The 27,816-nt window shown below is 40.3% G+C and overlaps 1 protein-coding gene across 1 annotated transcript in view; it reads left to right on the top strand.

Annotated features, from left to right (window-relative positions):
* Positions 1-27,816, top strand: part of EP300 (E1A binding protein p300) — a 60,032-nt gene that overhangs the window by 17,677 nt on the left and 14,539 nt on the right. The window contains exons 4-22 of the mRNA XM_051784180.1: positions 5,880-6,056; positions 8,201-8,462; positions 9,083-9,196; positions 10,117-10,353; positions 12,809-12,902; positions 13,232-13,366; positions 13,738-13,855; positions 14,361-14,535; positions 15,364-15,441; positions 16,240-16,349; positions 16,843-16,998; positions 18,072-18,512; positions 19,012-19,200; positions 20,063-20,219; positions 20,758-20,876; positions 22,172-22,411; positions 22,963-23,051; positions 25,508-25,588; positions 26,740-26,796. Of these exons, the coding sequence (XP_051640140.1) occupies positions 5,880-6,056; positions 8,201-8,462; positions 9,083-9,196; positions 10,117-10,353; positions 12,809-12,902; positions 13,232-13,366; positions 13,738-13,855; positions 14,361-14,535; positions 15,364-15,441; positions 16,240-16,349; positions 16,843-16,998; positions 18,072-18,512; positions 19,012-19,200; positions 20,063-20,219; positions 20,758-20,876; positions 22,172-22,411; positions 22,963-23,051; positions 25,508-25,588; positions 26,740-26,796 (3,029 nt within the window). The remainder of the gene's footprint in view (positions 1-5,879; positions 6,057-8,200; positions 8,463-9,082; positions 9,197-10,116; positions 10,354-12,808; positions 12,903-13,231; positions 13,367-13,737; positions 13,856-14,360; positions 14,536-15,363; positions 15,442-16,239; positions 16,350-16,842; positions 16,999-18,071; positions 18,513-19,011; positions 19,201-20,062; positions 20,220-20,757; positions 20,877-22,171; positions 22,412-22,962; positions 23,052-25,507; positions 25,589-26,739; positions 26,797-27,816) is intronic.

The following is a 27,816-nucleotide window of genomic DNA, read 5'->3' as shown; positions in this document are numbered from 1 at the left end:
CTTAGTTATCAGAGTAGGGTTATGCAGTATAATAAACTTATTTATCTAGAAGTAAGGAAAGGACATAAAACCAAGCTTTTGGCTGATGTAGTCTAAAATTGTCTTCCTCCCTTACTTAAATTCCAAAATGTGCTGTACATCTAAAGTAAGAACACTTTATGCTTTGGGGAATATTCAAACCAAATACGTGATAACTTCTGGTTTTTAGTTCATAGTCCCAGACTGATTAAAAATACTGAAGAATTCTTTAATTGCTGATAAAAAAGTCCTGAGACTTTTTGTGTAAGTATGGTGGGTACAGCCTTCGTAAAGGAGTTGAAACTGCCAGATGAGAAAGAACAGTCTGAAATGGAGGCTGAAATTCCAGAATGTCTTCAATCAGTTTGGTTGTTGGCAGGGAGCCTGTGTTTCACTTCATACAGTGGAGTTAGCAAAGTCTGACAACAGCAATGTCTGACCATTTATTTTATTTCTCCACCCATCTGCTTTTTGGTTTTTCCCACCTACAAATCTTCAAAAAGTAGATGAAAACAGAGGACCTTAAGTTGTTTTTAAAAGCCAGTTTTTCTAATTGGTAAATTTAGTACTGTGTTGCTGTTAATGTGGGGGTTTGTGTGATAACTTCTGTAGGTTTGCTTCATTGCTGCAAAAAATGTGCATTATCCAGAAGCTCTCCTTCAGTAGGAGGGAAAAAACCAGACCAGATGCTTTGGTAATGATTGTCAACTTCACCATGTTAGCTTGCCAAAGTCAGCCCTTTCAGGTGATGGGAGAGTTGCCTCTGACTTCTCTCTCAGCGAAACAGTGGTGGGTTTTGTGCAATGGTTTGGATGGAGGAATAGCTTAGGTTTCTGTCATGTTAACTGATTGTAAGGGAGAATGTTATGCTCTTCTAACAGTAAAGATGAGCTGCAAGTGGCAAGTTAATTTGGAAAGCAAAATTGCTTACATTTCAACTTTGTTCTGTTATCCTGGGGAGTTACTGAACAGTTTTCTTCCTCTCTTCCCAAAACATTGACTAGCAATGGAGTGGAACACTTGCTTTGCGTTTTAGTCATGCGCTTCCCAGCTTCCCAACTAGTTGTGCACGTTACTTTTTAGGACTTGAAATCCCAAATGTCAATGTAAACGATTGATTTGTACATATAAACTTGTCCTGTCATGATCTGATGCCTTACATCCTGTGGTTTAATGCTGTAGTTTTATGTCTGATGTAAGCAGTCCCTTTGGATGCCATTGCTGTGCCAGTTGGATGACAGGCTGTGTTGAAGAACTAATCCAGACTTGAATTGAAACTCATGTGGTCATTTTAAAAGAAGTTGTTTTAATTTGAATTGGTTTTTGTGTCCAGTTTACATTTATCCATTGAAAAACTAGTATCTCTGAATTAGGGAGAGGATTTTTTAAAGGAGTTGATCTTGCCAGTCAGAGGAGGGTGTGAATCCTGCTCTGGTGACAGTACCAGTTTAAAAATGCCTGTGAAAGTCTACCCTGAAAGGAAGTGTTACAAGTTTGGAGAGGAAAGGAATTGTAACAAGTTTTGCTTGAATAGTTTTTTGTTTTCTGTGTGGTTTTATATGTTTTCTCTGGTTTTGAGCAAGTTAAGAGGACAACAGACATGCCTATTACTCTTAAAATAGTGTTTTGGAATTTGTTTGTAAGGCTTGGATTCTTTCAGTGTCTATTCATTTTTCAGGCTTTTTGTTTCACTAGATAGATTTACAGATTTGATTGACTCAAATATAAGCAGATAACTTATTATAGAGCTTGAATTTGCTAAAAAAAAAAATCATGTTTCCTGTTTTGAACCATTCTTCATTTGGAATCATATCTAGTCAAAACCTTCATTTTATTGTTCCACTGGGTTCTATTGAGAGTGCCAAGTTAGGATCTTACTGTCCAGCTTCTTATTAGGGGAGGAGGTTATTTTGTGTATAAGTTGATGTATGCATTTATGTCATAGCACAAAGTGACAAAGTTCACCTGACCCTCAGGTCACTTAGATCTCACTTCCCACTGATTCAAGAAATGTTTCCTTTACTCCAGTAATGAAGTGGAAGTTCAGATTAGTGAGGGCATTACTGCTACCTCTGCTATGTGAGTATTTCACTTGAAATGTTTGACCATCTTCTGAACTGAAGATACATGTGTTCCATGGCATTAGAACAAAACCTTGGGGAATTTCCTCCACTTTTGTAGTTATTCTTCTTAAGGCTGCTCAGATACTCCCCCAATCTATCCGATACTGCATGAGCTTGGGAACGTTTCCTGAACTCACGTTATCCATGGTGAGAGACCTCCTTCCATGAGAGGCAGGAAAGTCAGGTTGTTTCCATTGTGTATGTAGGAGGTAAAACCATCTGAGATTACCTTTGCCTTCTATTAGCCACATATTATCATATTTTATGATCTTTCTTGTTTTCTTCCTCTTTACTGTGAATTGGATTTCTGTCTGTTCTTCCTTTTGTGAAAGTTCTTGCATATGTGATGAAAGTAAGTTGAAGCTGTGAGGAGAGGAAGAAAAACTTCAGATGGATATGAAGAGTAATAGGAAAAGCAGTGAAAGGAAATGGTGGCCAGGAAGAGTGAGTAGAGGTTGGACTCTCTGACTTGTAACTGTATTTCAACCATCTCTGTTTTTGCATGGTATTGCAGATGAAGCCTTGTACTTGTCTGATACAGTGGCGCTAACACCACCTTTCTTTGGCTGGTTCTTCTGCACTGGATTATTTATTTACCCTTCCCAACAGATCATTAATGTGATGAGAAACTGTCTTTCTGGTTGTTTCCTACTGATCTTCCTTCTGTAGTCACGAGGCCATGCATTTCTTCCCGTTAGTTTTCTTTTATTCATGTTTCTCAACATGTCACAGCAAATGACATGAGCATGCTCCTGCTTCTTCTGCAGGGTCACAAGGTCACCTTGTGCCAGGTGAAGAATCTCCCAAATGACCCTTCTCTTGACTCAGTCTAGAGTTGCGTGCAGTTGGTTGGTTTCAGGTTAGTGGGTCTGTGATGGCAGGACTGGGGGCCATTGCTTTGAGGTTCCTCTCTGGATATGACAGGTGTCAGTCTCACCTGGACCAAATAATGGCAGCTGATTTGTTCCAGGAGACGTTGAGGCATTTGTTTTTTAGCATCCTTCTTAGGTGTTGCTTGAATGTATGGCTTTTGGAGTCAGCTTGGCATGCTTGGCTTCCAACCTGGCCTAGACTTCTCTGGTGTTTGCCTCTCCTGTAAGCTGAAATTACTGCTGTCAGAAGCAGCTGGGCTGAGCTGGGCATGTAGTGTTCTACTGCCAGGTGCCTTGGTATACAGCAAGGTGGAGGGAGAGTGGAACCCTGTGCTTCTGCCATGGAGGCAGCCCTGTTTGAGGGGGCTGGTCTTGCACCCCAGACAGTACCAGTGGCTTATGCTTGAGAAAACATCAGAGATCTTTGTGCTGCAGCAACTTGATTAGTACACTTGAAAAAGTCAGGTGCTTCACATAAAATTTGTATCCAGCTTTGTTGCAAATACAAGTGTTGATTGGCATGGTGCAGCCTCATCCCTGAGTTTCATTAGGAAACTGTTTTAGGTGAGATAGCAAAAGTGACGTAGCTTTTTCTAAGCTGAGGTTTGGTTCCTTCCCCTGCAGTCAGGACAGAGTTGGCTCATCAGGCCACAGTTATTCTGAATCCTTTGGCATCAATGTGTGATATCTAAAGTTGTCTGAGTTAGGCATCTTGATTTCTCTCTGTGACATCAAGGTGTGAAAATGTACCTTCAGCCTTCAATTCTGAGTTGTTTGGTTTGGGTTTTGGTTTTTTGGGGGGGGTTTTGTTTGTTTTGGTTTGGGTTTTTTTTAAAGACAAATAGCAGCATAAGTTACAGAAGTCAAATTGGGGTTGGTGATAGTGATGGCCAGTGTAGTCTATGCTTTAGTATACTCTCAGCTGTCAGGTGACTTTGGTAGTTATCATTGTTAATGAACTTGAAAACTTTGCTTAGAAATTTATGGGTTTGGAGATGTACCTGTTTTCAAAACCCTTTCTGGAACCAAAGGGATCAGGCTATCTTACAGGAAAACGTGACTTGTTTTCTTAAGGAAATAATTCTCACTAAGCCTTGAACATGTTGCTCAATTTGAGACAACAGTGATGATGGGAAGTATTTCTGAAAGTGTGTTTGCTGACTCCTTATACTTTTCTTTTTTCCCTTCTGCTCAGTTTGCACATAAGATCTTATCTTCTGAGGGAGAGGAAGGGAGGGTTTGAGTCTTACCTGTTCTGTTTTTGGCAGCAGCTGCTTCATTGGTCATCATATGTGTGTTCATTGCAGTTGAGACACAGCAGAGGAAAAAGACAGAGTAAAGGAAGGCTTTTTAATTCTGCCTGATCATTGCATAGTTTGTTTTTCTGCCATGTGTAGAGATTCTTTTCATTGCTCTCTAATGAATTACTGCTGTGTGATTATGGTTATTGCTTATGTGTGGAGGAGGGGGGCTGTCCTCAAGTGAATTCACTTGTGCATATCAGATGTCTAAGTGGCAGGTTCTATAGTGAATTTTGTATTCCTTCTCCTGTAGCTTGAGTTTGATCCTGCTTTATTTTGTAACTGCAACCTGAAGGCTATTATGATAGATTGGAGGTTGTTACAGCCTGAAAAAGGAAAGTGTAACTAATCACAGGTAATCTCAGGGCATATTGGTTACTTCTCTATGTGGGTTGGAGAAGCGTGGTAAGGAGCAGAAGCAAGGGAGGATGCTTTGAGAATAAGTGTAGCAGTAATTGGAAACAAACCTACCATAGGAGCTACTATGCACTTTTTTGGATGCAGGAAAATGCTTTGAACCAAAAGATATTAAGGAGACTGGACATTGTGTAGTCAAATGCTAATGTGAGTTGAAACAGTACAGCTCTTTAAAGTACTTTTGTGCCTCTGTTATTAGAAGTTGTGTCTCCTTGAAGATCCTGCCTGAGTAATGGTAAGATCTTGGTAATCTGAGCAAAAATCTCCAGTTTTTCTGGTCCTCTATGGCTAGTTGTTTTGGTCCTAGAAAGCCAGATTTCCCATGAAAAATACATAAGAATGCAAGGAATGGAAAAAAATGTCAGAGGACAAACAACTTAATTGGTAAGATTGCTCATTTTCCTTCAGGTTCTATGGCATTCCAAGGCAACAAATAGTATATTCTAGTTTGCTAAAACTGTTGAATATGCATATGGCTTGTATGAAACATGAATCTGTTTCCCCTGTGAATGAATGGTTCAGTAGATTTGTTTTGTTTGCGGAGTTCCTGCCTATCATCTCCTTTGACCTCTAGTACTACTCACTGCAAACTAGCTACTGTGGCTGTGTGAGGTGCTAACCTGTGACTATGGTGTATTCTTAAATTGAAAATGTTTGTGTACCGATAATGCAGGCATGCATTGTTATGGCTATCTGGAGAGGAGCTGTGGGAGTGCTAGCAGCTGGGTAGGATGTTTTTGGGATAAACTCTGCTGATATGAACGAATATGGTATTTGTCTCCATTTGGAGTCTGCACAAGTGTAGAGAGGAGAAAGCTTCCAGACTTGGGTCATGTAGTCCATGGTACAAATTTGTGTTTCAGAAAGCTGAAATAAGAAATCTGTTGAACCAAATATTTTCTAAAGAAATAATCAGGCCAATTTTGTCCAGTCTGACCTCAAAGGTTGGTAAGTTGGCTTTGTCGTATTTATAGGAACTTTCTGTTAATGTTATGTGATGAGTAAATACATGAACATGAAGAAGCAAGGGAAGCATGTGGATCTATATTGCTTTGCAGCTCGTTCCTGGTTATGATCACTCTTGCTCTGAAGTATTAATTTGCCTTTTACATTGTGAACTTAAGCTGTCTTACCATTTTAATTTCTAGATGGGAATGATGAGCAATCCCAGTCCATATGGCCAGCCATATAGTCAAAATACTGGGCAGCAGATTGGAGCCAGTGGACTTGGGCCTCAGATGCAGAATAAAGCTGGACTGCAGAATAGCTTACCACAGTTTCCAATGGACAAGAAGCAAGTTCCTGGGGCAGGAATGCCTAACTTGGTAAGTAGAATGAAAAGTGTCTCCAGAAAACATTGCAGTAGATCAAAGGGGAGCAACACGCTCTGGCCTTGCCATGTTGTGTTTTTTGCAGCTGCCATACCCAGTGTGAGTATGTGCTCTGAATCCCCACAGGGTGCACTTGCTTCAACTCATAAGAAGACTGATATGAAGGAGAGGACTGAGTTATGCTTTCTGTGTTGATAAGCTACATCTCCACTCTTGGCCCTTCAAACCCTGCTAACAGGGAAAATGGAATGGAGCTCCTTAACTGAAGTGAACTTTGTTTGGACACCTCTGCTCTCCTCTCCCATCCCTTTTATGGTTGCTCTATTGTAACCCTTCTCCTCAGAGTAGCTCTGTCTGCAGGATTTTTTCCTGGTTGTACTCACTGATACTTTCGGGAGAGAGGAGTGTCTCTTCTCAGACAGGTATTCCCTATGATAGGGCTTGGAGACCCCACTCGTGTTTTTTCTTGTTGTGAATTACATGAACACACACAACAGTCCTGGAGGTTTCCTGGCAACTGTAGTAGCCCTGATGCCTTCCCCTTTTCCCTCCACACTCTTATTGCATCAGGACTTAAAGAAAGGGGGAAGTAAGAGTGGTGGGAAAAGTGGATGGCCCAAGCTTATAAATGCCAGTGCCTCACCACATGTCTTAACACTGGATTCCCTAGCTTGAGCTTAACACTGATGCCTCATTATTTTCAGAGCTTAAATTGGTTAGGGGTATGACATGCAACATGTCCTGTGGGTTTTCCCACCCCTATGTATTTTTTTTTTTAATTTAGGAAAAAATTCATATTTCTGAATATAGCTTGTGTTTCTCCTTGCTTCAGATTTCATTCCCACACACCCCCTGGGAGGGTCAGTCTCTTTATCTTAGTAACTGTTGCTGAAAAACCATTTCCAGTTAACTTTAGTACCTTTAAACTAAAAAGAGCTCAATCCTATGAGGTTTATTTAGTGTTTCTTTAAGTTGAGCATGAAACATTGGAAGCCTAGCAAACCACTTGGCTGTATGAACCAATAAAAAAGCAGCCAAAACCTGTTCAGAACCCCAGCTGTCAGGTTTGTGTTCAGTGCAGAGCATATAACTTGAAGCTGAACTGGTACCCAGCTGAATCTAGGAATGAAAAGTTGCTGCTATCTCAGCTGTTGTCTAGAACAACAGGCTGCAAACAAGACAGTCATGGTCATATTGGAACATACACAAACCCTGAGGACCTGACTACTTGGTGAAGTCTCCCTGTAGAATGAAAGGTTAATACTAGTACTTAAGAGCTACAGGAGAACTGGGGTTTAGGAGTACAGGTTGATGACATCTAAAAATCTGGACATCTCCCGAAACATCCTCTAAAACCTCTAGGAAGAATGTTGGAAGTTGAAGTCTGTTGAACTGAAATGGTACAAGCAACATAGAGTCCCTGAGCTGTTCTTCTTTGCTGAATACTCCTCAAATGTCACCTGGAAGAAATACAAAGAGTACTAAAGAAATAAACAGAAGCAGAGAAGGCATACCAGATGTTACCATAGCTGACGTTAGTTCTGTGGTGTGTATTATCATGAGGTTGTGCTTCACCTCTAGCAGAGACTAGGAGATGCTGGTTTTGAATGCCTGTGTGTGAGTTTGACAATGGAAAAAGGTTAAAAGGTTCCCAGGACTTCCCTTTCATTCTCCTTTTCTAGGAAGAGTCAAATCAAGACACCTTGTACTGCAATAGAGAAAACAATTCACTCTAAAATGTGCTTTCTTCCATTAATGCAATAATTGTGGGTGCAACTTTTTAGCCTCCAAAACGAGGAGGAGATTTGAGATCATAGTGCTGTTAATATTTTCTGGTTGTTCTAGCACTGCAAATTAACCTGTGAGCACATGCAAAGTTCTGCTGGCCGTTGATAAGGCCAGGGCTAGGACTAATAGAAGCGATATGGGAAGGAAATTGTGGCTGGCAAGAGAATTGCCAGCACTGTTGCTAAGGCATATATTTAATGAGTCTTCCAGAACTACAGATAGGTGGGCTATTTCCTTAATCATAGAATGTAGTTGTTGCTTCTCGGACTCTTTCTTGCTTTGCTGTTTGCTTACTAAATTATTTTCAAAAATAAATTTACTTCTGGGAATTTCTTCTTCACCTTCTCCAGGGCCAGCAGCAGGCTCCCCAGGTTCAGCAAGCTGGGATGGGGCCAGCAGCTTCTCAAGGAATGGGGTCTGGAGCGCCAACAGCAGATCCAGAAAAACGCAAGCTCATTCAGCAGCAACTAGTTCTCCTCTTACACGCTCACAAGTGTCAGCGTCGAGAACAGGCCAACGGGGAGGTGCGACAGTGCAACCTCCCTCACTGCCGAACCATGAAGAATGTCTTGAACCACATGACACACTGTCAGGCTGGCAAATCTTGCCAGGGTAAGTGGAGGAGTGGTTATATGGATGGGTTCAACATTTGAAGAAGGAAAAGGGCTCCTAGAAAGAGATGAACTAATGGGTGGCTTGGGAAGTAGAATTTTGTTGACTTACCTGTCCCCTTTTGAAGGCAGGATCTGCAAGTAGGAATCTACCTGCCTCCCTTCAGCTGAAGAGATGAATCTTGAACAATAACTAGCCATGAATTTGGCTGTTTCTGGCACTGGCAACCTCTCTGTTCTAGTAGCTAACTAAAATGTAGGCTACCTTTTTGGTAGCCTAGGCTCATCCGGATTGTGCCAACTGCTGACATTTCAGTTGTGTGGTACAGTCTGTCTGATGCCTGAGCTATATGGCATTACCCTTTAAGCCAAGGGGGCATAATCTTGGGTGTATCACACTGGGCTTTTAAGTAAGCTTTAGTTGAGCCAATAGTACTTGAAAAAATCTAACTACATTTTCAGAGCTAGTAGTGCTGAACTATTTCAAGTAATACTTTACTGACTTGTGTTGATACAGATGTGTGCTCTGAGAGAAAATGTTGCTCCCTACCCAGTTTGTGTTGACCGTGAGGAGATACTGGCAGTAGTTTCTAAAAGTTTTTCATTCCCTCTCTTTCTCAGTGGCACATTGCGCGTCTTCCCGACAAATCATCTCGCACTGGAAGAATTGTACAAGACATGACTGTCCTGTATGTTTGCCTCTCAAAAATGCTGGGGACAAAAGAAATCAGCAATGTAAGTCTACTGAGGAATTCTGTGTATTGAATAAACCATAAAATACATGTTGGGAGTTAAACTTCCTTGCACCCATGTGGTAGTGGTGATACTCTCAAACCTGGGAACAGGTAATATGAAATTTTCCTCTTGTTTTAGTCCCAGAGTATTTTTCTGGCTCTGATAGCTAGTGTTTGTGAAAGTTTTCCAACTTTATTGGATTATTCTAGCAGGAGAGTGGTAAGGGGAACAAGTCATAACTCTCTCAACCAAATGATTGGCTCTTCACTAGCACTTCTTCCAGCTGGACGGTTTCTGGACACAGACGTGCATGCACATGCACGTTTTGTGTCATTTCAGCCCTGATATTTGGTTCTGTCTTCATTCTTTTTTTGTATCAGATGTAACTTACCCCTTCTCTTTATGTCCCCTTGGGTTCCCTGCCAAAAAGTTTGGCAAGATTTTTGCCGTAGTGTTACCTGTGTGGTTTTTCTTTCTCATTTCTTTAATGTTCCTATGGGGTCTTCTCATGACTATATGTGAACCAAGATATTTCTTGGTTAAAGAAAATTTAAAAAAAAAAAAAAAAGAGGCATTGCAGTGACTGCTGGGGAGCTGTATGTACCCTTCTGCCATGTCTGTCTGACATGGTGTGCCTCCATTTTCAGTTTGAAGCAAAGAGATGTGTCCTAAATACTTAAGAGATGGATTTTCTCTGAGCAGCACAAAGGGAAAACAGCATGTTGTTGGATTGGCTGGTTGTGTTAAAACTTGTCTCTCTGTTTCATGGGCCAGGTTTTCCAGACCTAGACCATTCACTGCATGCTTCTAGAAGCAGATGTTTTGGTTTTGAACAGCCAGTGTGCTCTGTGTTTCCCTGTACTCGTAGACCTCTTTGACTGACTTCTGCTGTCCTTATTGACTTGGTGTGTCTCTTCCAGCGCTGCTGGGCGGAGCTGCAGTCGGACTTGCAAATACAGGCTCTGTGGGCGTGGGGCAGCAGACAACGCCCAGCATAAACACTACCAGTCAGATAGACCCCAGCTCCATCGAGAGAGCCTACGCAGCCCTTGGACTGACCTATCAAGGGAACCAGATGCAGACACAGCCCCAGGCTCAAGTGAAGAATCAGCAACAGGGACAGTCACCCCAGGGTCTGCGCCCTATGAATCCTATGAGTAAGTTTATCTGTTAGTGTTAAAATGCAAACTACCGGCAACTTTCCCATGCTACGTCTAATGCAAATTTCCTTAACCTACTAGCTTAGTACTGCTAGCTCATTTGCCAAAGGTATGGCTTTTGCGATGTTGTACACTTGGGATAGTAAGCTACTCAGTGGAACAGGAACATTCAGAGGGCCAGGTGCCTTCACCTGGAAAACAAACTCTCTGGGAAAAGTAGTTTCTTTGGAAAAATTCTATTTTTTTTCAGAACCAATTTTCCAAGGCACTTTTTTTTGTATTTTTTGTAGCTTTATAATTGCGCAGTAATGCAAGTTTCGGGCTATTGGGGAGTTTTTAATTGGATATGCATGCATTGGAATGCCAGTATTCAAGTGTACTTCCTTGTCACTCAGAATGCAGCTTTTACATTTGTATCTCAGACATGTAATATTTGGTTTAAAAATGAAAAATAGGAGATAACTGGCACTCTCCCTGAATCCTGTCATGTGGTTTCATGTAACTGTAAATTGTCTGGATAGCTTATTGCAGCATCATAAAAATTTGGATAAGAATTTTAATTCGAAGTGCATTTAATTGGAACCTGGCTATCACTAGTGTCAAATAAAGTCATCTTTAACTGTCAAATCTAAGTTTGATAGTTTGAGGTTACATCACAGGATTTTTTCCTCACTGCTCGCTATTTGCTTGAATTGCATAAGTAGATGTGACTTTTTTAACAGAAAAGATGAAAGATGAGCTCACAGTGATTTATCACAAACTTTTATAGCTTTGCAGTGATCCTGCCTATGTGTCCCATGACAAGCTTGTGTATGGAATGAGAGATTACAGAGGAAAGAAGCAGTTGGTTGCAGGCTGCATTTTGATGTGTGTTTCTGCACCAAAGGGAATGCTACTCCTGAGTTACTCAGGAAAAGGCTGTCGGGTAGAGTAGACTTGTTAATGAGATGACTGGCCCTCATAGGTTGTGTGTGACTTGTGTACTGCTAAAACTTTGGCTTCCAATGTGTAAAAACCTTTTTTAAAAAAGAAGGGGAGGGAAATGGTCCTGAGACCTTAGTCTGAAAAGAGTTGGATTAAAATAATACAGTTTTCTACTGTGCATTAAGAATGTTTTACAAATAGATGAATTTCTAGAAGCTCCAAAATGTTATGGTGAGGGTCTTCAAAGGTTGCAAGGAATGTCATTCATTTTTCTGAAGCAAAATGGTTCAAATTTTTTTATGCATGTAATTATTTATAGACAGTTCTGTACAATCTTAAACAAGTACTCCCTGTAGAACTGTTTAGAAAATCCAATGAAATGGGATTGAAAAAAGCTCTCGGAAAGGGAAGAACTACAGCTTAATGTAGAAAGGACAAGCATGGAGAGTGTAGGACTTTGACTGTTATTTCCTTATAAGGAGCAGGAAAGGGAATTACAACAGGTGAGACAGGAATTACCAGGTCATGGCCTACAGAACAACAGGGCTAGTTCAGGAGAAACAACAGGATTTGGTGAGGACTGCAATATGAAAAATGCAGTTCTAAGTGGCTCAAACAAATGGTGGGTGCTGGCAGTTGAAAAGGGAGATTTAAGGTAAGGGTTGACAGTTGTCTTACATACCAGCATGCTCTCAGATGGCAAAGTGAGTTTGGGAAGGAGAAGAAAGGGACTAAGGGAAGGGAGACTTGGAGGCAGCCATATGAAAAATCTGTTAAGTACTTGGTTGTGATGTTAGAGGTATGTATTAGGCTTGATATGCTTAATTTCAGTGGATTTCTCACATATGCAGTGTGTAATTTGGCTTGAAATAAAGATTCTGTAGGATTCAGATGTCCTAAATACATGTGAAGCCTGGTAATGGCTTTCATGCTACTTGCAGCTTCAAAAAGTGATCTGTTTGGAAGTTCCAGAGAGAAGTATGCTGTGTTTTTCTGTACTGTTTGAGACTTAACTGTAGTGTGTGAAGAAAACAGGCATTTTTTTTATGGCGATTAAGATCTAGTGTGATTCAGAAAATCAGATTTTGTTACATAACAAATTTGTAGAGGTTTTTCCTGCAAAGGATTGTCAGATTTTCATTCTTACAAACCTTGGAGTTAGTTGTAGGATCATTAAGTATGGAGTGGGTGAGAGGGGGACCTTGTCACATGTAGGTGGTAACTGATGTTTTAAATTCTTGAAGCCTTAGTGAATATATATATCCTAAACCCCTGAATGACAAAAAACCCCAGCTGCTTCTAAACAAAAATGCAGAAGTGGTTGATAATGCTAGATCTTTAGTTAGAGACTCACAGAAAGGACTCCGGGATATAATGTTTGCAGCAAGAGGTTAAAGAGAGCAACAGGTAAATTCCTTCACAAAAGTCCAAGTACTTGAAAGTCTAGACCCTTGTTATTGCTGAGCAATTACTGATTTTGCACAGTAAATGGGTGCTTCATTTATTCTGTATTTTTTTTGTTTTCTAGGTGCTAATCCAATGGGAGTGAATGGAGGAGTAGGGGTTCAACCCCCTAATTTGCTGCCTGACTCAATGTTGCATTCAACCATGAATTCTCAAAAGTGAGTTGAATTCTTTATACCCCAGTGATTTTATTTTGATCTCATGGCACTTCTTGCATAAACAATGGGGTAAATGCCATTGATGGCTATCTCTCCCTTTGGATTTTGTAGCTTTTGTTGCAGTTTTCCAAATCCTTGGGTAGAACAGCATGTACCCTTTCGTGGCGTTGTTTTGGTGTCTGTGCAGCTATTTCTGCAGAGTTTGTCCATTGATTAGGGAATGGCTGAACTAGCACTTTGTCCTAACATTATTCTAAAAGAGGCTGTGACTGTAAGATGACTAAGCTTGGGCTAGACTTTTGCCCTCAATTCTTGCTCTGTTTTTGAAGCCCCATGATGACTGAAAGCGCCAATGTTGCCAGTTTGGGAGCTATGCCAACAGCTCAACCATCCAATACTGGAATTCGAAAGCAGTGGCATGAAGACATTACTCAGGATCTCCGAAACCACCTTGTTCATAAATTGTGAGTAGCTAATGTGAAAACAATCTCCTGTTACGTGAGTTGCTGCCCCTGAGGTGTATTTGGGGGGCAGAAGGAAGCCTGAATTGCAAAACTAGAGGACTAGGGAGTGAATTTTGTCAGGATGCATGAGAACAGAATGTGGAAGCCCAAAAGATAGAGTTTACATCTGCTGATTTGGAATTGTTGTATTGGAAGTTTCCCACTCTGTACTCAAGCCATCTACATGGGGGCAGTGTGCCCTGGGAGCAGTAGCAGTGCTGCAGTCTGTCAGAAGATTTACTACTTTGTATTCAAACCACTGGAGTTAGTGCTGATGTGGGGATGTCCTAATCACTTCCTTGCATTTTTTTAATATTTTTTTCCTCCCCCAGAGTCCAAGCCATATTTCCTACTCCTGACCCTGCAGCACTGAAGGATCGGCGTATGGAGAATCTGGTGGCATATGCACGGAAAGTGGAAGGAGATATGTATGAATCAGCAAACAGCAGGGTGAGGTGCCATCCCGTCATCTAGTCGTGTGGATCTCTGCCTTGATCCCATAGTGATTGAGGAGGAAGAGGAGTGAAAGCACAGATGACACTCCCAGGCTGAGGAAGCATGTGTTTAGGTGTTGCTGGATGGGGGGGTCTAGGAACCAACCAACGGCAGGCTGCTACCTGGGTGTGCCAGGAGTTAGGGTGTGCTGTGACTGAGACTTCTTAGGGTCCCCTGAAGGCAGTGTTGAAGCTCTTCACTGTGATTATCCCAGAGAAGTGTTGGACACAAGAAGAGAAATGTCTGGTGTTGGCCTAAATAGTTGAGAGCAGTGCTCCGAGCAGTGCCTCTTTTGCCCTCCTATCTGTCTGACAGCCCCTGCAAGGGGAGAGACCTCCCCCAGGCAAAAATGTGTGCACGTGTAAGGCTGCTTTGCAATTTAGAATCACTGGGACCTGTTTGTTGCCTTTTCCTAATGTATGTGTCATCTCCTTTCCTGACTTGTATTTCCCCCCAACAGGCAGAGTACTATCATTTGCTAGCAGAGAAGATCTATAAGATTCAGAAGGAATTGGAGGAGAAACGAAGAACCAGGTTGCAGAAGCAAAACATGATCCCAAATGCTCCAGGCATGCCACAGGCTCCCATGAATCAAGGGCCCAATATGGGACAGCCACAGCCAGGAATGTCTGCAAGTAAGAAGAGTTGGTTTACTGACTACCTGGTGCAGGGAAATCCTTTATTGTCATTTTGGTGGGCTGGTGACCATTTAGCCATTAATGGGTACTTGCTCAAAGTTAAACAACTTCCTCCTCTTTATTCAGAAGTATTTGCAAAGTCTTTGCTTTGCTTATGTGTTAATTAATGGCCACAAATTATCTAAAAACATTTAGTGTTTCAAACAGATTGAAATACTGTAAACTCTTACACTTACTTTGAGGATGGAGAGAGTGGAGATTAAATTGCATCCTTAATGTTGTAGAACTTCAGTCTCATTAGATTCACCTCTAGAATTAATTGATTTAAAGGTAACTTCAGTTGCTATAAGAGAAATATGTTCATAAATTTAGCTGTATGATGTTCAGAATGATCATCACTATTGTTATTGCTAAACAGAGTATGAGGATTGGAGTACTTGCGTATTTATGCCTTTGAAAGTTTGGTTAGTGCTTGTACTGTGGTCTGTAGAAGTTCTTGCAGTCTGGAATGTTTGTGGACTACTGTTCATTGTTGTACCTTGAAAACATACTTCAAATTTGTCCTCAGTTTCTGAAAACTGACTAAGTCAGAGGATATTTCTATCAATGGGACATAATTACATTTCCAAGGAAGTTTTGGAGTTTGCCTCACATTTGGAGAACACTTTGAGTGTTTAGTAGCTGGACTGCATACATTTATTTTTTTATATTTGTATATTTTTTTACACGTGGTTTTTAATGTGTAATTCTCACTAAAATGTTTGGTGGATAAATCCTGGTGTTCTTTTGAATGACATTAACTTATTTTGGTATCTTTTTTTCCAGATGGTCCTCTTCCTGACCCGACTCTGATACGTGCCAATGTGCCAAACCAAATGATGAATCGCATGCAGGCACAGCCAGGTAAATATTTGAAGGAAGTTGGCAACTGTGATTTTTTAAGTAATCTTGGAATTGGGCAGCTCTTGCTGAAGTGTCATAGACCTTGTTTCATGTGCAGTTTTTCCATTTGGTTAAGAAAATAGCTATATTTTATAATGTTTACATAACTGTATAATATATATAAAACACTAATAGCATTTCATGATTTTGTGAATTTGAGCTGCACATTAGCTGCTTGCTTTGTTAAATAAAGAGCTTTTGGAACTTCTGATCATGTGTACATGGGGTGGTGGGGTCAATCAAACACAGTGAACCCAGCCACCTCAGGTGAGGACATGTTGGTGGCAAAGAGAATGTGGTGAGAATTGTTGCTCATAAGAATGGGGCAGAACCTTTGTTACGCATTCAAGATGTGTTATAGCCAACATGCAAAGTACGTGAGGAAGTGAAGATACAGTTTGAGATTCAATAAGTGAATTTCTAATATCTACTTAAGATAATGCAGCTTTCTGTAGAAAGTTGACCTTCAACAGCAGGTGTGACATTTTTCATTATTTGTTGTGTATTCCAGTAGTTCTCTAACTTACAAGTTTTGGAAACAAGTTTTTCAAGGGGAAAAAACTGTTCTGGTAGCTTGGACACTATATTTAAAATTATTCCATGTAATTAGTTGATAGAAGGCAATATATGCCTGAAAACTGCTTGCTAGAAAGCAGAATTAGGAAGAAATGAAGAGCATTTCTTCTCAAAATGTTGAATGGTGGCCAAAGGAGAATTCAGGCCTTTGTTTATAAGTGGTTTTTTTGCATAAACTTGCAGGAATGAATCAGTTTGGCCAGATGAACATGCAGCTGTCACCGATGGGACCCCGGCAAACCCCTCCTCTTCAGCACCCTGGACAGCTAAGTCAGGCTGGGGCCATGAACCAGGTCAGTGTGCCTTCCCTCCAGGGTGTTGAGCTTGCAGGTTTGCTTCTCTAGGCTGTGGCTTCCTTAAAAAAACAAAAGAAATTTAAAAATAAATCAAGGATCACTTCATTCTCTTGGCCCTTTGATTTCTGCCTTTTGCATCTCCTCTCAAAGATCTGTCTGATCTATGGCAAACCTTTAGATCCTTGTAGTAAAAACTGCCTAAAAATTAAGTTGAAGTGGCTTTTTGCTGCCTCCTTAGAACAAGGAATAAAAATCTTAAGTCACAGTCCCAATTTGAAATCAATAACCTTTTGCTTAGCTTATAAGATAAATTATCATAATTCCTGTCTTTTGAGAGGAGCTGTAAGCAGCCTTTGCATATTGTATCCTAAAGATAAGTGGCAAGCATCAGCTTCTGCAACAGGATAAATGTTTGTTTTGGGCTCTTTCTGTAAAATGTTACGGCAGTATATGCACATTGTGCAAAATGAGTTCTTTTCTTTTTCAACAGATGGGATTTTCTTCACGTATGCAGCAACCAGGAGTTGGCCAGCCTTCTGGTCAGAATCAGTTCCTACAACAGACGCAGTTCCCTTCTTCTTCCCCGGGAATGAACACAGCAAGCATGCCTATGACTCAGCCTGGCAATCAGACACCAGTCTCTCAAGTAAGTTTCTGATTTCTGGAAGTGGTGTCAGTGGGCTTTGTCATATACAGGTTACATTTGTTCAGTTTGTAGTAATGGAGAACAACTTGTTTTCTCAAGAGCCATTTGGAATTATAGTCAACTGAATTCATTTATTGAGACTACCTTTTCCTGATGTAGCACTGGGAATGGCAAGGGTGAAACATTAACTTGTTCTCAGGCTTAACTTTAAGTGTTACAGAGGAATTGTTCTAGGTTTGTTTTTATGGAGTAAAGAAGAAATTGTGACTCAGCATGCAGTAGCTAAGAATCTCTTGCTGAACAGCGAAGCAGCAGAGCCTGAGAAATTAAGAGGTGGCAGAATAAGTCATAAAAAGGCACATCTATCCAGGACCAATATGTGTTGCTGGCTTTGGGGGATTAGGAGGGTTGTCACTAGTAAAGATCTGAACTTACAGTCTAGCAGTTTCCTTTCTGTCCTTTCCCTCTCCCTTTTCAGCAAGAACCTTTCAGGCCAGGAAGAAGTAGGGAACGTCAGTTTGCTTCTCACTGATGCTTCTTCCTAGTTTGCAGGCAAGATTATTGTGGAGTTACAGTTTTATTTCCTTGACCAATACAATTTTTTTTTGGTAATTTTGTAATGGTAGAGTTACAGCTGTACTTATTTGTGATGATAAATTCAGTTTCTAGTCTTGGGGGTGGAGGCATGGGCACACTAAGTGTACTTGAATGCAGTTTTTTCACTGTGGTGCATTGTCCCATATTCAGGATGTAAAAATCTGCAGTTTTAGAAAGAAATGCTTTGCGAACTGAGAATGTTGGTGTGCCATTCTTTAAATATATCAATAACTATAAGTTATTCTATTGAAACTTCTCTAAAAGAGATGACTAAATTATAAAACAGCCTTATGTTTGTGTAGACAAAATAAATCAAATAGACCATTTCTGCTTTTGAAAGAGTTTTTAAAAATGGAGCTGATAGTCACATTTTTTAAAGTATGCTGTGAGAAAGCAGCCATTTGACAGTAATTTCTCTTGCTTTTCTGTAGCAAATGTGCATTTGTCATAGCAAATATTTACCTGTTTTTCCATAGGCACAAATGACCAGCGCTTCCTGTCCTGTGAATTCTCCTGCAATGGCTCCAGGTTCTCAAGGGAGCCATATTCACTGCCCACCTCTTCCACAGCCTCCCATGCACCGAAATTCTCCTTCTCCAGTACCTAGCCGAACCCCAACACCTCACCACACCCCCCCAGGCTTGGGATCACAGCAACAGCAGGCAGCAGTGGCTGCCACTACTGCCCCGACACCTGTTTCTCAGGCAATGCCACCTGGACCACAGTCCCAAACTATGCACCCCCCTCAAAGACAGACTCCAACTCCTCCACAGGCACAGCTGCCTCCACAAGTCCAGCCTCCGGTTCCAGTTACCCCTTCTGCAGAGCAACAGCAGCAGCCCTTGTCACAGCAGAGCACGACTGCATCTGTTCCCACACCAACAGCACCACTGCAGCCTCAGCACCCCACAACACCTGTAAGGAAATACTTTAGTTTTGCTTTCCCTGCAAATGTTTAAGTGGAATGTTTAATCTTCAATTGTGGGGTGGTTTGTTTTTTTTTTTTTTTTTCATTTTTGTGCTCCTGTCATGTTTAATCTCAAAATAGGGTATGTTTTTGTATTTTTCCATCAAGACAAGTCTGTAGATCATCTGGTGTTTCCAGAGAGGGAGTATTTTTCAGAATTCTAGTGCATGTTTTGAATTTCACTGTAAACATGGATGAGGCTTTTTGTTATGTCTACATGTGCATAGTGCTTGTATGCAACAGGGACACAATGTCACTTTCTGTGTACTAGGCCTTCCAGTGCATGTTTCTGATGCACGTTTTTCTATAGTTGAACTTGAGGGGAAGCAAATATAAGGACTAGAGTGCATTTAAACTCGGTGGAAGTGTAATATGGGTAAAATGTAGATTAGAGGAAGAAAAATAAGTTCATTAGAAGCCTATTTGTAATGTGTGTTTTGTTCCCTCAGCTTTCACAACCCGCTGTAAGCATTGATGGACAGGTATCCAACCCCCCTTCTACCAGCAGCACAGAGGTGAACTCTCAGCAGACTGTTCCAGAGCAGCAGCAGCCACCCTTGCAGGAAGTGAAAATGGAGATTAAAACAGATGAAGGGGAACCAGAGCAAACAGAGCTGCAAATGGAAGAGAAATCTGAGGTGAGATTGACCAGATGTTGGATCGAATATCTTCCTAGTGCTGCTAGATGCTTTGTCTCCGTGCAAGTCATTCTTTCCAGAGTTCAGTGAGAGCTGCAGTTTTGATTGTCTTCATCTTATTCCTAAAGAAGGGTCTGTGTTTTCTGGTGAAATTGTGGTAGAAGCCAGTGGCCACAGGAAAGGACCAGTGGTAATGTGATTGCAGCTGTGAGGCTTTGCTTTGGTAAATGCCGATGTGAAAATGCACTCATGTCAGTCCTACAGCTGTTAAAATAGCAGATAGTAGGATGAGAGGAAATTGGCTTCAAGTTGTGCCAAAGGAGGTTTAGATTTGATATTAAGAAAAATTTCTTCACTGAAAGGGTTATCAAGCGTTGGAACAGGCTGCTGGAGATGTTAAGATGTGTAGATGTGGCACTTAGGGATATGGCATAGTGGTGGATGTGCAGTGCCAGGTTAATATTGGACTCAACCTTAAAGGTCTTTTCCAACGTAAATGATTCCATATGTACGTGATGGGCTGCTTTACTGGGCTTTCACAGCTTGTCACGAAGGACAGCTGGGATTGTGGCTACCAGTAGTGTCATCCTGGCAGCCCTGGTACGAAACACTGCTAGAACTGCCTGAAGAGCTGGAAGGTTACCCATGTGTCTACTTGGAGCTCAAACTTGCTACTACTACAGTGTTTAAAGATGCTTTCTAACACATTTGCTCAAGTTTTAGGCAAGTTTTGAGTACAGAGAAGATACCTTTAATCTTAGGAAAAAGTGATGAGCAGAATGACAGATAGATTTAAGGGACAGACACATGGATGAGTGGCCTCCCAGGAGACTTAAGTGACAGGTTCCAAACTACTTTCCAGGTTAAAGTAGAACCAGTTGTAGAGGAATGTAAACCAGACCCAATGGAGCAAGAAGAGAAGAAACCTGAAATGAAGACTGAAGTACCAGAGGGGGAAGAAAGACCTACTACTCCAGCTACTCAGTCTTCTCCAGCAGCTGGGCAGTCTAAGAAAAAAAGTAAGCAGGAACACTGTTTTGACTGAAATTCACTGCATCTCCCTAGAGAAATCTTGTGGGGTGGGGGAAAACCTGGGCTTTCTTTTTTGGTACTTAGTAGGCTTATATGGATTGTCCTTTGTGGCTTTTGGACAAAAATATCTAATAATACATGTGCTTATAATTGCCTTTGGGCAAGTTCTTTAAGGCTTTAGAATTAGACGCTAAGCCTTAGTAAAATTGTCAATACAGTAGAGATTTGAAATACTCAGTTACAGATTTTCTAGACATGTTTTTTCTTGGGGCCTCAGAGAGGTGCTGTATCTGGAATGTAAATCATCTCTACTCATTTTAGCAATGGCTTCCTCTTATCTCTGTGTCTTCAGGTGATTGTTTTAATATCCTCCTCAGAACTCAGTGTTACAGAGGATAAACAAGCCTTGCTAAGTACCTTAAACCCCTTGTCTGTAGTCTTTTTCCCACAGACCTCACATTTTCTAGTAGATTTCTTCCTTACAGCTGTTTCTGCTGTCTTTCTAATGTTGATTGTTTTTCACAGTTTTCAAGCCAGAAGAGTTGCGGCAGGCACTTATGCCAACACTGGAGGCACTTTACCGGCAGGATCCAGAGTCTCTTCCATTTCGACAACCTGTGGATCCCCAACTACTAGGAATTCCTGTGAGTGCCTTAGCAAGATACTTTCCTGGCTTTAATTCAAAGCTACTGTATTTTGACACACCTGTTTGAGAAGAGCTTAAGTCTGTCTTGTTAACTTATACTGATGTCTTTGGAGAGTTTTGGCTTAGGCAGTGGAACACAAAATGTTTGACTTAGGAAAGTTTGTTTGGTCTTGTGTTCCTTTTGATAAATAAGCAGATATGCCATACATTGAAGTGATGACCAAGAGATCTCCAGTGCTGTGTGGGCTTTTTATGATTGTTGCTTCATGTTGCACTGCTTTTATTGCTGAATTTCATAGGTGCCTCTCATGTATAAAACTTGTCTGAAGACATGGGAAATTAAGCTGATCAAGACCACTTAAAAAACCCATCAAGGATACCTGTTATAGGAAAGGAAAAGAATCTTCAAGTTATAGGCTGAATTTTCTGCTTACTTTACAACTGTCTTGAGAAGACAGTTATTGTTCAGGGATCTGTGTTTTAAAGTCTCCAAATTGACCACACAACTTCAGTATATATAAACAAACGTATATGTAGAAGTTCTGCTTAGGTGCTTCAGGCAGCATTTTTTGCCTGAAAGATATTTTGTTTGGGTTGGTTGGTTGGTTGGTTTGTTTCTTTTGTTTGGGGGGTTGTTTGTTTGGTTTGTGGGGTTTGTTTGGTGGTGGGGTTTTTTTATATATTTTATATTTTAGTGGTTTTTTATTTTTGTTTGAATTTTCACAAACACTGCAAAAATTCAAGATCTACTGTATTGCAGGCATTTATATATTTGCTAAAGTTTTAACAAGCTATCTGTCATATTCTGCAGACTTTTGTAGGAGAAATTGCCTTATAATTGATGGTGGATTGGACAAAGACATGGAGAAGTCATAATATCTTTTATCACAGAATAAAGTTATTTGGTTTTGTTAGGTTATCTGGTCCATTAAAACCAATTGCTTTCTATTAATGCTTTTGTGTATATCTTCAGATCACAATGGCTGCAAAAACATTGCCATTTTCTACTTTTTGTAATACTTGTTTTGCTGATCAAAATTAGAGTGGCTTTATTGCATCGGGAGTGAATGAGAAACAGCAGCTGAGAAATAAAGGAATAATGAAAAGAAAGCACTGGGGAATGATATGTATTACTTAGAGATTGCATTGTGTGTGTCACAAGCAGTTTGACAATCAAGTCATGGAAGAACCTGTTTTTCGTGATGAGAAGGATTTATATGCTGAGAATGCACATGCTGTCATGTCACAATGGAGTTCTGTAGTAGTGTTTTGATATGCTGCGTATTCTTGCAGGATTATTTTGACATAGTGAAGAACCCCATGGACCTTTCTACTATCAAGAGAAAGCTGGACACAGGACAGTATCAGGAGCCATGGCAATATGTAGATGACATCTGGCTCATGTTCAATAATGCCTGGTTGTATAACCGCAAAACATCCCGGGTGTACAAGTACTGTTCCAAACTGGCAGAGGTGTTTGAGCAAGAAATTGACCCAGTTATGCAGAGCCTGGGCTATTGCTGTGGAAGAAAGGTAAGAAAATAAATATCTTTAGTCAGCTGCTTGCTTCCTTGTATTGAAGGGGAAAAATATGGCAGTTGCACTTGTTAGCAGTTATAGTGTGTCAAAAATTCTGAAAGTTTACCAGGATTTAGCAATCCTGAGTAATCTGACTTTTGGGAGGTTTATGGATCTTCTGTCTAGTGCTTAAATCATCTATTTGTATATAAACCCTTGGGAGGGAAAAGTCAGTAACTGAAGCCTTATTTTGATTAGAGTGAACCCTTTTGCTATTGCAAATTAAGCAGATGTGTTTTTATTACTGCAGAAGTGCTGTATTTCACTGTATATTGAGACTATGTATTTCCATTGTCTTGTTTTGATACTCTCTTTGTAGAAGAGCTAACTTGAGAGTAACAGCCCACTGACTGGTTTTTATGGCTAGCATTTCATAGACGTAGCTGTACAGAGAGATCTGTGCACAGAGTAAGGTGGAAGTGTGCATTGTCTGGGTCACACTTGCTTCCCACGGAGAGCAAGTGACAACACGTATGAGTGCTAAGACAAGACATTCCTCTTTGCAGTTGGAGTTCTCGCCACAGACTTTGTGTTGCTATGGCAAACAGCTGTGCACGATCCCTCGAGATGCCACTTACTACAGCTACCAGAACAGGTAAGGAGAGCTCACTTGGTGCTGTGTTGTGCATGCTGTGATCAATCTGTTACAGGTGTGCATGTATTTACATAGACACCCTCTTTATATGTGTATGCCTTTGTGTTTTAAGATACAAACTTCTGCTGGAAGTGCTCTTGAATAGTTTGCCTTGTGTGTTAATAATGATTTCTTTCTGTGAAGTTCACTGCAGCCTTTGCTCTTCTTCTTTTGTTTACAGAAATGTGATGTTTTACTACATTTTTATCCTGCAGTTAATTAAATCTTCAGTTACCTACAAATCATACATACAAGTCTGTTGCCTTTACTTCCTACTATGCAGCAGTATTTTTCATGCAGAACACTGAGTAAACTATGCAGCAAGTATATTAAAGCTCATAATACATATTATTCTTGACAAGTCTGTTTTTCTCATGGTGTTAACACTGAAGAGCAAACTTACTTTTGAATTGCACATCTTAATTGGAAGATCCGTGTATTCAGATCTTCAGCAGATTGATGCTTGTTTTTTCTCACGAAGTTTCCTAACGGGAATTGTCTCAGCAGTAGCTGTCAGTAACTCTGTAAAATGCTGTCACTTCTACCGCTCTTTTGAGTATCTTTTTTACTTTGAGTTTATTAAAGGATTTAAACCTATTTGACTTCTGAAAGAAAGTTTCTTGCTAGGCATCTCTACCAGTTGGGGAAGTGAGGCAAGAAGAAGCAGGGAAAGTCATGCTTTAGCACTGCCGCATCTCCTGGCCTGTCATGAGAGTGCATCTGGTAGAGCAGAGGACTGGTTTACTCCAAACTATGTCACCTCCATCAATTTATTTAATTCCTGCTCTCTATTCATTCCAACATATTAAACAAACAAGAACCCCAAAGCAAACCAGAACAACAAAAACACTAAGGATTTTACCTGAAAGCCAAGAACATTTTGCAAGAATTGTAGGTTTTTTCAAGCAACCAGTCAGATGAAAGCAACCAAAGAGCTACACAAGTTATATCTTAACCTTTAAAGGCTTTACAAAGGTTTATAGCAGTGACTGGGGGTTTTTAAGCTTATTTCCTACTTTTTCACTCCTATCGTATCCCATAATAATTATTGTAGTTTTAGACTTATATGTTGTGTAGAGCTTTTCATATCATGTCAGTATCTTCTGCTTGTGTTTGTCTGTGGGCAAGTTCTAGATGGACCAAATTACTCAGAAATCTGAGATGTTTTATGTGTTTTCAGACATCAGAAGGGAATGTTTGCACTGTAACAGGTGCATACATGTGTCTTGCAGATTACATTGTAAATACACATACATATACATCTATTGACTGAAATGTATAATTCCAGAAGTACTGTTCTCTGTGTTATCTCAGATGAAAACCGAGAGAGAGGGTTGGGACCTGTTGTTCTAGCCTAATAGCTGCTGTATTATTGGTTTGTGTGGCTTTATAATGAACTTGTTTGAATTTTCTTTTATTTCTTTTTATTTTTAGCTGTCTTATGCACTCAATTAACATGCCTTAGTGATAGAGAGGCTACAGTTTTAGAACATTTTTGAGGTCTAGGATAGAATCTTGAATTAATCTCTATTCAAGTACAAATGAAATAGTTCTCTCTAATGCTTGCTGTAGTGATGGCTAGACTGTTCTAGCAAACTGGGCTATGGCTGAATCATATCCACGTAGAGCATTATGTGTGTAGTTAATGTTAACATAGAGTTTAGCAGTTCTATTAATTGGTCTGTAAGAATTCTGAGGACAGACTTTATTGTTCTTGAAGTTTCTGATGTTTAGCTTTCCCTTTCAACTGGGAGAGAATCATGTGACCTTTCAGCATTTATACATTTAAGATGGAAGACTGTCCCTCTTCCATTGATCTCCTGCAGATCCTCCTGCCAACAGAACTGCTGTGCTGATGTACAAGTCAGAGTAGCAGTTCCTCCTTCCTTCTGCTCTTTCCCCCTGTCTCATTTTAATTCTTTGCTGTACGTGGCATGGATTATTAAAATGAAGAGGGTATGGGTATGCTAAAATGGAATACTCTTGTTTAATTTGTTTTAATTGTTTGCTGCTTGTGAACCCATTTGAGATTTAATGCTAATCTGTGCTTTGCCTTGGCTTTCTGCTTTGTGTTGTCTTGTCCTGCTTCTATGTTTTTGTTTTTGTCCTGCAAACCCCCATTTCTTTGTTTGTGTGTGTGTGTTATTTTTTTAATTTCTCCTTCATGCTTGTCATTGTCTGCACTTGGCTTGATTGCGCAAAAAACCAAAAAAAAAATCCAAACCAAAAAACCAAACCAACCAAACTCAATGTGGGGCCCATAAATCTGCATCATTGAATATCCTTGTCGCCGTTGATGACCTGCTCTCTGCTCCTGTCCCTTCCTTGGCCTGCTGTGATTGGTGGCTCCGTTGCTTGACTTGGGCTGTGTTGTGTGGACGGAGCAGTTCACCCAAATATGGCCTTCTTGCTGACAGGTATCATTTCTGTGAGAAGTGCTTCAACGAAATCCAAGGGGAGAGCGTTTCTCTGGGAGATGACCCATCACAACCTCAAACGTGAGTTATTTGTGTTTGCTTGGGCTGTGCATTCATAAGCTGTGTCATGGCCTACAGGGCTTTCTCAAAGGGAAGGAGTTTAGCTTTAGGTTTTTAGGCTACTAGAAGGAGGACAATATATTCTTCCTAAAAGCCTCGGCTCGTGCTTGTCTTTAAAATCTGGACTGACCAAACTAGTGAAAAATAAGCACTTAGTGCTTAAAATTGCAACTCTGCCAATAGAGAGGATAGAAGAAAATGGCTTTTTCCCTGAGAAAAAGTGAAAGTATTGTGCTGCAGAAAAATAACCGTGCCTGCAGGCGAGTAGGTGATAGACATAGCTTGAAATGTCAAACGTACCATTTTCTTTATACACTGGCTATGCTATTAAACTTGTATTCAACATCAGGTTGTTTTTCATCCAAATCAGAAGCAGGCAACCTACTTCTGCCCTACAGATCTTTCACTGCTGCAGTACCATCTGCTTATGAGAAATGTTGTGCAGTTGTTGAGAACACAGTAAAAGTCTGTGCATAGATTTAGTTTCCTTTTACCATGTTGGTGGCAAACTGTTGGGAGAGTCTTTGATTTTGCTGTACACTCCTCACACTTACCCCCCAGAAAAAGCTTGAAACAAAATTTTGGGAAAATGCTGTAGGGAAGTTAAAGATAGTGTATATAGTAATGGCTGGGCTGGGGTTGCAGGGTTTGGAAGCTGAAATACATCCTTTGAAGTTAATGTTGGAGGAGAGCTAGGGGAATCTGAAATAAGGTAACTTACCTCAGTAATTAAAGATAATTGGAATTCTCTGCCTGCAGAGTATGAGAGTGTATCAAGTAGTCTTTTTCACTATTAAATACCAATCAGACCCATCCAAAACTTGAATGTCATCAAGCTTTAACATTCATCCTGTAGCAAAACTGAATAAGGGAGCAATATTTTTCTATACAAGCTGTTATCCCATAAAAAATGTTTTCCACAGAGAGAGTTGAGTATCATATACTTTAGTTGTCTGTCACTGTGTAAAATACAACTCCTTTCCTTGTAGTGCCAGTGAGTGTTTAAAAAAATCTCCTTGCAAGTTTTGTCTTGGTTTGTGGATAGGTGTGGTATGGCATGAATGTTTGTTGTCTTGCATTAAAACTGAGTTTTATTGCCTGTTTCTCCATAGCACGATAAACAAAGAACAGTTTTCAAAAAGGAAAAATGATACACTGGATCCTGAACTGTAAGTATTGCTGTTGCACTTTGAATGATGCTTATTTCATTATAATTATTTTGTAAGAGATATGTTATTCATTCGCAGTCAGCTTTGTCTTTCAATGTTTTCCAATTTCATGTAGCTCTGTTAGCTGGCAGGGGCTGCTCAGTAAGCAGCATATCTGGCACTGTGTGCTGAGAACCCAAACCACAGCTGTACTTTGGAAATCCATAGCACTGGATGTATGTGCTGAAATTACGCCATTTTGTTGTCTTGCATGTAGATTCAACAGAAGGATGAATGCAGATAGCTCTGCTTTGAAACCTTGTGGTAAATGCTGAAGTCTCAGAACTGATTTGAGTCATTGGCAGTAGCTGTTGGTGCTGTTTTTTTCTAGCAGTTGTATGTTACAGGCCTGTACTAGAAGGAAAAGTTGTTAAGTTTTGAATCAGCCAGCTCTCGTCTGTACTGTTCTGGAATCAGAACTGTAGTCATTCAGTAATGTTAAGATGATGGTGACTCAGCAGCTTTTCTTTATATTCCTGAGAGAGTTTTTTGAAGCTACTTTATGTGGTTCCTCCATTATACACCTATGTGACTACTCTGTGAACATTATCTTCATTCTCAAATGAATCAGCAAAAAGGATATTTATTATTCCCACACCATCCTTCTAAGGGCATAAGAGTCAGCCAATTCTTCTGTTTTACAAAGACCGTGGGAAGGAGAAAATAGTAACTTGATTCATAACTTTTCTTTCCCTTTGTTAAAGTGAAGATAGAGTCTAACACTAGAATATAAACCTAATTTACAGTATGATACTACATGCTCTATGCAGATTACAACTATTCAATCAAAGTCTCAAACTCATAGACAGGCATGTTCAAAAGGAGTCAGATTGTCCCGATACCTGAATTAACCTTAGGTATTTTGGGGAATTATATTCACCAACATCTGGGAAGTAGACCATATCACTTACCTCAGTTGTCCTTAAATCTCTGCTAGTCTTCTGAAAGTGACTTGGATATTGCTTCTGTTTTCTTCCTTCC

Source organism: Manacus candei, unplaced genomic scaffold, assembly GCF_025592945.1.
Source record: "Manacus candei isolate 608988 ecotype Guabito, Panama unplaced genomic scaffold, ASM2559294v1 h1tg000018l, whole genome shotgun sequence".
NCBI classification, from domain to species: Eukaryota; Metazoa; Chordata; class Aves; order Passeriformes; family Pipridae; genus Manacus; species Manacus candei.
The sequence above is the reverse complement of the archived record's forward strand: the minus strand, read 5'-3'. Positions and strand labels throughout refer to the sequence as shown.